General features: G+C 71.8%; 1 protein-coding gene across 1 annotated transcript; it reads right to left on the reverse strand.

The window, feature by feature from the left end:
• Positions 1–5,973: 5,973 nt before the first annotated feature.
• On the reverse strand, positions 5,974–8,321 carry MAFA (MAF bZIP transcription factor A). Its single transcript, XM_028533771.2, has one exon. The coding sequence runs from the start codon at positions 7,801–7,803 to the stop codon at positions 6,736–6,738; it is 1,068 nt and encodes a 355-aa protein (XP_028389572.1). The 5' UTR covers positions 7,804–8,321; the 3' UTR covers positions 5,974–6,735.

The following is an 8,321-nucleotide window of genomic DNA, read 5'->3' on the forward strand; positions in this document are numbered from 1 at the left end:
GTGCAGGGACAGACCCAGAGTGGGGGCGGGACGCCTCGGCCCCCTCCCCCCGCCCCCCCTCCAGGACCAGGAGCCCGGAGCCAGGCTCCTGCAGCGGGTGGCTTCCATGAAGGACGCCTCCCGCCGTGGACCGGGGCGGCCCCTCCCCTGCGCACCCCATGCTGGCGTCCCTGGAGACGCAAGTCCCTCTCCAGGCCCTGCTCCCTGTATAGAGCGTCTCTTCCAGGAAGCCCTCCCAGACTGACTCGGGACTCGCCCTTTCTCATTTGCCTCTCACAAGGACCCTGTTCGGATGTGAGGGATGGCCAGGGGGTGCTCGGGGTCCTTTTTATAGGTGAGGCGACTAACCCCAGGGCAGCCCGCCACCACTGGTCCTCGAGCCGCCCCTGCTCCTGCTGGAAGTGGGGCGGGCTCGGGCTGGTCCCCACTACAGAGCAGGGGACCCAAGGGGAAACCCGGCCCCAGCCACCTGGCCTCCTCCCTACTCCCCGCCCTGCTCCATAGCAGAGGCCCCCACCCTGTTCCCACCCCCACGGGGGCCCCGTGACCGGCCCCAGTCCCACGCCCTCCCCGGTCACCATCTCCCCAGCCCTTCTCGCCACGTGCACCCCACCACCCCCTGCACCCGCCCAGGCCAGGCCGTGCGCCCCGCACCAGGGCGCCCGCCTGCCGCCCCTCGGCCTGGCCCCGCCCACCTCCCCTTCGCCCTTCCTCCGCACCCGCACCGCCTCACCCTTTGACTCCGGCCGCCCTCACTCCCGGGGCGTGCTGACCGTCTCCCTTCGCGGGTGGGCCGGGCTCCCAGCCCCACGCCCCTGCAGGGTGGCACTCACACCTGCCCCGGAGTAACAGGTGCCAGCGCCGCGCCTCCGCCGGCTCGTGGCAGCCCAGCCAGCGCCTCACACACCGGACACACGTCCGCCAGTCACTGGAGTCACGTGCCCCACGCTGGCAGGGCGCGACCCCACCCTTAGTGACACGGAGGAGGGAGCCCCCCAGGCTGTGGGTGCTGCTCCCGCAGCCCAGCCCCCTCTGTCCCCTCCCACCGGCAGGACCCCCCCCCCAAGGTGGCGTCCCCCTGAGGATGGGGAGGTTTCGGCTGTGCGGTGGCCCAAGGCCGTTGGCGGGGGGCAGCTGGGCTGGAACGGACGGGGCTGAGGTGCGGGCCCCCGCGACTCTCCCACCCCTGCCGGCGGGCTCAGAGCAGAGCGCCCCAGACGTGCGGGTTCCGGGCCGAGTTCAGACGAGCCTTGTGAGGGCGGGGCTCCGGCACTGCTCCCTCCAGGGCCCGGGACCAGGCCCGAAAGCCGGCCCGCTTCCTGGAGTAGGGGGTGATGGAGGGGGGAGGGGAGGAGGGAGGGGAGGGGAGGGGAGGAGGGAGGGGAGGGGAGGGGAGGGACAGAACGCGGAGGGTCAGCGTCCCTGCGGAGCGGGGACCGCCCGAGGCCCCGGGCCCTGCCAGCCCCGCCCCTTCCGGGACCTCCTCGCCGGTCGGGGGGATTCCACTCAGCGTGCCGTCCCATCCCCCACTCCTCTGGCCCCCCACTGCCCCACCCGGCCCCCAGCCCTATGGCCGCGGGGCACGAGGCCACGCCGTGACCGGTGGCAGCCGGAGCCCTCCGCGGCTGAGCGAGGTCACCGCGCATGAGGCCGCGCCGAGCCCGCCAGGAGCAAAGGCCTGGCGCCGCCCCGCCGCCCGGGGCAGAAGGGCAGAACCGGGCAGCGGTGCTGTGCCGCGGACCTGGGGCCTGGTGAACCCGGGGCACGTGCCCCTCCCCCTTTCTCTGCCCTCGAGTCTGCCCCTCGGTTCCCCCCACCCCTCCCCTCTCGCCCAGCGCTGGCCCCTGCGCCCTTCCCGCCGGCCCGCGGGCCTTCCCCACATCAGTGCAGACCCCTCCCCCACTCCAGGTGCGCGGACCCCCCTTTCTCGCTTCCCTCCCTCGTCCCCCAGGTCCAGCCTCCTGCACCCGCTCCTGCCGGCTCCTCTGGCTGTCCCTCCACCCACACCCACCTCGATCTGCTTTTCTTTCAGCAAAACTCCCAAAACCTCACCTTTCACCCACCCACGTCCTGGGCCCTGGGGCGGGGGAGTCGCCAGGCGTCCGTCCAGAGCCCACCTTTCCGGTCCTGCCCGTGCACTCACCTGGGGGAGGCCGCCGCCTCTCGGGCTGGTCCCGCTGCGGCCCTGGGGCACCGCCCTCAGCACCCTCTCTAAGCGGGCGAGGGGACGCTGCCGCCCCCACTGGAAGGCACCCCAGCCCCGCCCCGTGCTGCCCACCCCATGCCCCTCCTGCTGCCCCTGCCTCCCCCAGGTCCCCCACCTGCGTCTTCCCCGGGTCTCCCCTCTCTGCCCACCGGCTCTGTCTCCTCTCAGGCCTCCGGGGCAGGGCCGGAGTCAGGGAGTGCGGCGGCACTGAGACTCCTCCCCGCACCCCTTCCGGGGCCTCAGGAGCTGGGTGCAGGGAGGCCGCAGGGCGGACCTGCACCGGAGCAGCAGGCAAGGCTGGGGGGCCTTCACCGGCCCCCAACTGTCCCCTCAAGTGACGGAAGCTCCCACCCGTCAGCTTCCACTGGGGCCGGGCAAAGGCCGTTTGCTTCCCGACGCTCATCCTGTTCCAGTCCCCAGGCCTTGGGCCGGACAGTTCCGTGGTGGCCCAGGCCAGTGGGCAGCTCGGCCCTGCCCCGGGGCTCAGGAGCAGGTGTCGTCCTGGGCTCTGGTCCTGTGTGCTGGGCGGGTCACTCTGCCTGCCCCCCGAGGGCCTGTGCCCGCTCAGGGCTGGACCTGCGACCCGCTGGGCCGACGAGCCCCGGACGCCCGGCTCAGCAGAGTTTCGGGGGCTCCGGCTGGGGCAGGGCCTGGGGATGCGGGGGACACACTCCGTCCTGAAGGGCGTCCGGACCCTCGCCGGTGGCACCGAGGACCCGGGCTCCGAGTCTCCCGGAGTCCCTGCCAGCTGCAGGAGCAGGGAAGCAGCTGTGCGTGCCCGCTCGGGGGCAGGGTGAGGTGAGGCCCCCGCAGATGTGGGAGGTGAGGCCCAGCTGGCGCTGGGCGGCGGCGGGGTGGTCTCCGCTCAGGCAGCCTTCCCGGGCTGGGAGCCTGGCAGCTGGTGCGGGGGGATGGGGGGGGGCTGGCCCCAACTCTGGGAGGTCCGGGCACACTGTGTGTAGCTACGGGGGCGGGGGTCGAGGGCGCGGGAGTGACCTCCCTCCGGGCCAGTGGCCGGGCGCTGCCGGGAGAAGCCTGGGGTCAGGGGCGCACGACCGGTGCGCTGTGCCCAGTGCGTGTGCGCAGCCCCCCCCCCAGACCCCCCCCCCTGCAGGCCGGCCGGGCGGCAAGTGTGTGCCGCCCTCAGGGGCCTCTGAGATCGGCGTGGGAGAGACCACCACTACCCGCTGCCCGAGGGACGGCTCCTGGGAACTGGAGGTCTCCGCGCGGCCGTCCAGGCTGCCCCGTCCCAGCCAACCCCGGGCACGTGAAGCCCCTTGGGTGGGTCCCTGTGGGCCTCCCAGGAGCTCCTGGGGGTCCCTGCCTGCCGGGGTCTGCTGCTCGGCGTGGGGGAGGGAAGGGCGTCGGACTGAACAGGTGGAGTAAAGGGGCAGGGGAGTGAGCGAACGACCCCCCAGAGGCAGGGTGGCAGCTGGGGCGCTGACCTCCTGGGGGTGGGGGGGGCACGGGGCAGCCTGCGGGCTCACAGGGCCCGGGCGCCGGGGCTCGCCCCTGCTGGGAGTGAGCCCCCGACATCCAGGCAGGGGCTGCGGGACCGAGCGGAGGTTCCCCCCGCAGCCAGGACACAGCAGGCACTGCCCCGCCAGGCCCCAGGCCACCCTGCGAGCTCCCTCTGAGACCCGCGGGGCCCGGGGGGCCTCTGCCGTGCACACACCTGCGCACACACCTGCACACACACACACCTGCACACACACCTGCACACACACACACCTGCGCACACACCTGCACAGACACACACACACCTGCACACACACACACCTGCGCACACACCTGCACACACACCTGCACACACACCTGCACACACACCTGCGCACACACCTGCACAGACACACACACCTGCGCACACACACACACCTGCACACACGCAGCCTCACACGGAGTCCAGGGCAGACAGTCGCCCCTCAGCATCCGTCTGTCCACATCCCCAGGACCCCTGCCCTCTGTTCCCCAGGCCCGGTGAGACCTATGGCCTCTAAGTCTCACACAGCCCCTCCCAAGGAGGCCTGGGGCTCGCCCCCTCCCCGCAGGGGGTGGGAGGCACTGGAGGCTCAGCGGGCGCCTGGCAGGGGAGCATGGGGGTGGGCCCCTGCCGGGCAGGCACAGGAGGGCCCGGAGCCAGAGGTGGTCTCCACAGCTGGCTGTTCTCCTCTGAGGCCGTGGGTCCCCCCAAAATGCTTGTGGAAAAGACGCGTCTCTAAACACAGAGTGAGTGCTCGCCATCCCTGGGCCTTGTCCGAGCCCCATCCTGGGGGAGCCTGGGGGTAGGAGGGGCGGGGGGGGGGAGGGGAGGGGAGAGGAAGGGGAAGGAGGCAGGTGAAGAGAACCCACAAGAGGAGAAAGGTGAAATCGAGCCCCGCACGCTGACAGGGCCCAGGACCAGCCCCCTGCCCGCCCCTCTGGCCCAGCCCCACTCTCTCTTGCCCCTCAGGCAACAGGGAGAACTGAGGTGTCTCCCCTAAACCCCAGCCGGTGGCCCTGCTGTGCACGGGCCCAGGCTTGGCCCCTCCCTGGCGCGAGGCAGCCTCCCGGCCAGGACGCCTGGGACCCCGCATCCTGGGGCCTGAGTCCCAGCTGCTGTGCTGCGGCTGCCCCCTCGCCCCAGCCTCCCCATCCGGCCCCTTTAACCCACTGCCGCCCGACCCACCCTCCTCCGCACCAGCACGTTCTCAGCAGACACCCCCCGCCCCCGCACCTGCCCGCCTCCTGGGGGCTGAGGTCTCAGCTGGGGGTTGGGGATTGGGGTCCAACCTTCTTGCTCTAAGTCTTACTCTAACGCGAAGACGCAGCGGCAGCCTCTTCTCCCAAATCTCTCCAGTGGAGACAATGGAACAAACTCGGGGGCGCGCTCTAGCAGAGCCCGGGCGGCGGGGGGGCGATGCCGGAAAGCAGGCAGCCCTCGCGCCCAGAAGAGCAGCCTGGCCCTTCTCTCCACAAGTGCCGGCCACCGAGTCCACCCTCCAGGGGAGGGAGGTGACGGCGCACTCAACCCTGCATCCACCTGGGCCCCCTCCGCTGGTCGGACCTCCAGCGGAGGGGCCCCTCCCCGCTGCCCACGCCGTCCAGGCCTTGGCCCTTGGGCGGGAGACTCTGGGCTGGGAAGAGTCCCGGACGATGCTCGCCATCAGGACGCCGCGGCCCTGCACGGGGTGGGGATGACCACCCAAGACGGCCTCATTCCGCCGCAGTGGGAGCAGGGACCACCCCGCAGCGGCTGGAGCCGCGGTCCTGCTCCAGGGCTGCCTTGGAGGGGCGGGCGGAGGGCGGCGCCCCGCTCCCCGCGCTGGCCTGTCTGTCCCGCGGACGCAGCCGAGGCAGGGCGCAGGCCCGGGGCCTACTTTTCCTCCCCTCGGGGAGAGGCGCGGCAGGAACGAAAGCCACACAACCACCAGCCAGGCGTCAGTGACGGGTTTTGGATCTAAATGGATTTATTGTTTGTTTTCTCCCCCCTCCCCAGTTTCATAGCAAATGAAAACAGGGCCGACACCACAACAGAACTCGGAGCGAGCGAGCGAGCAGCCATGCGCCCTGCTCCCCGGCTCAGCGGGAGCCCGGCCCGGCTGGGGTCCCGGCCAGGGGCCTGCGCGGGCCAGAGCAGGGCCTCCCACCCTCTCCCCAAAAGCGGTCAGGCTGTTAAAAAAGATGCCACAAACAAAACGGAACACAGTTTAAGCGGGAGTAAAAACACTTTCTTTCCCCACCCCCATGCCGGGAGGTTCAGGCCCAAACCCCCCTCTTTACATTGTTTCTTCTGCTAGAAATACGGTGCATACTTGTTCTTCTGTCACGTCTCTGAAGGTTAAAATAAGACCTGTTTCCCCGGAGTCACAAACACGACGTGGTGCATAGAGGAAGCAGCACGGCCCAGGCCCCCGCCCCCCGTCGGTGCGGCGGGGCGGCAGGACCCAACACGGCCGCGGGGACGGGGGCAGGGGCGGGCAGGCGGGCGGGCCGAGGCCAGGCCCCTCCGAGCGGGCGACACATGCTGGGACACGCGGACGTCCAGGGGTGACCCCGGAGGAAAGTTGAGGGCTTCTTCCGGGGCTTTGTTTTCTCATCACCAAGCCAAATAAATATAAATGCTTCGAAAATAAGACCGTTTTAAATCGGGGAAGTAAAAAAGGGCAAGGATGGGAGGCGAAAGGTAAGGAGGGCGGGGTTGCCGGGGACGGGCCCGGCCCCGCGGCGGGCAGGGCGGCGTGCGGACCGAGACCGCGCCGGCGAATGTACACGTGGGCGCCTGCAAGGAAGTTCGACCCGCGGCGACTTTCCCGGAGATCGCTGCGCTCTGAGCGCGGGGGAGTCGCGGCCCGGCAGCTGCGCGGACCAGGGGGCGGCGCCGCGGGAAGGGGCCTCCCGTCTGGCGCCTGCGGACGTGGAGCCGGACGCCCGGCGCTGGCCCGGCCAGAGACGGCGGCGTTGGCTCCGGACGGCCTTGCGTCCTCGTCCCGGGCCTCGGAGTCCGAGCCTCTTCCCGGCGGCGGCGCGGGGCGCGGTCTCGGGTCTGGAGCTCACAGGAAGAAGTCGGGCGCGCCCTTGGCCCCGCCGGGGCCGGCCTGCGGCGGCGAGGACTCCCGCGGGAAGCTGGTCCCGCCCGCGCCCCCGGGGCCACTGCGGCCCGCCAGCTTCTCGTATTTCTCCTTGTACAGGTCCCGCTCCTTGGCCAGGCGCCCCACCTCCAGCTTCAGCTGCTCCACCTGGCTCTGGAGCTGGCACTTCTCGCTCTCCAGAATGTGCCGCTGCTGCACCCGCTTGAAGCGGCACGACTGCGCGTAGCCGCGGTTCTTGAGCGTGCGCCGCTTCTGCTTCAGCCGGATGACCTCCTCCTTGCTGAAGCCGCGGAGCTGACGGTTCAGCTCGCGCACCGACATGGACACCAGCTGGTCGTCGGAGAAGCGCTCCTCCAGGCGCACGTGGTGGCCTGTGCCGCCCACGCTGGGGCCCGGGCCACCGTGGTGGTGGTGGTGGTGGTGGTGGTGGTGCGCCGCGTGGTGGTGGTGGTGGCTGGTGTGATGCGCGCCGTGGTGGTGGCCGGCGCCCACGTCGTCCGCGCCGCCGCCGCCGCCCGCGAAGCCCTGGCCCCGGAAGGCCTCGTAGGCCGTGGCGGTCGCCGGGTGGTGCGCGCCGTGATGCCCGGCGTGGTGGCCGCTGCCAATGAGCGCCTCCACCGCGTCCTCGGGCGTCAGGTTGAGCGCCTCGGGGTTCAGGTGGTGCTGATAGCCGCTCATCCAGTACAGATCCTCCAGGGCCGGCTTCCCCGAGGCGCCTCCGACGGCGCCGGGGCCCCCGCTGGCCGGCCCCGGGGCGCTCCCGGCCTGCGCCGCGCCGACACCACCCCCTGCGCCGCTGCCGCCGGTGCCCGGGCTGGGCGCGCAGAAGCTGGGCGAGGAGGGCACGGAGGAGCAGGGCGTGCTGAGCGGCGTCGAGGACAGCGAGCCGGGCGGCAGGCGATGGCAGAAGCGTTCGGCCTCCGGGGGCTCCTTCTTCACCTCGAACTTCATCAGGTCGAAGTCGTTGACGTACTCGATGGCCAGCGGGCTACTGGGCAGCTCGGCGCCCATCGCCAGCTCCGCGGCCATCGCCCGGGGCCTGGCCCGGTTGCAACCCAAAGGAGGACGTCGTGGGGGGGGAGCCGCGAGCCTCTCCCCCCCCTCCGATCCCCAGGGCGTCGGGTCCCAGCGGGACGGCGGGTGAGGGGAGGCAGCTCTGGGCCGGCGCGCCGAGCCGATCACGGAGGAAAGTTTCGCGCAGTCAACTCAGGGGCGTCCGCTGGGCACGCCGCCGGCCCGGTCTCTCGCGCCGGCCCGGGCCGCTCCCCAGCGGGCGCAGGCCAGCCGCACTGCCCTGACCCCGCGCCAGAGCCGGGGCAGGTGGCCGGGCGGGAGGCGGTGCATGCGCCACCTCTGGCTGCTGCGACTCAGGGCGCCGCGCCCGCGCTCGGCCGGCCCCGCCTCCACCGCCGAGCGCAGCGCCGGGCGCTCCCCTTTATAGAACCGGGCGCCGGGGCCCGCCTCCTCGGGAGGGGCGCGCGCCCCCGGGCCAATAGGATCCCCAGAACCGCCACCCTCATTTGCATATCCCCATGGCAACCCGGAGC

This window comes from Phyllostomus discolor, chromosome 7 (assembly GCF_004126475.2).
Source record: "Phyllostomus discolor isolate MPI-MPIP mPhyDis1 chromosome 7, mPhyDis1.pri.v3, whole genome shotgun sequence".
In the NCBI taxonomy this organism is placed as follows: domain Eukaryota; kingdom Metazoa; phylum Chordata; class Mammalia; order Chiroptera; family Phyllostomidae; genus Phyllostomus; species Phyllostomus discolor.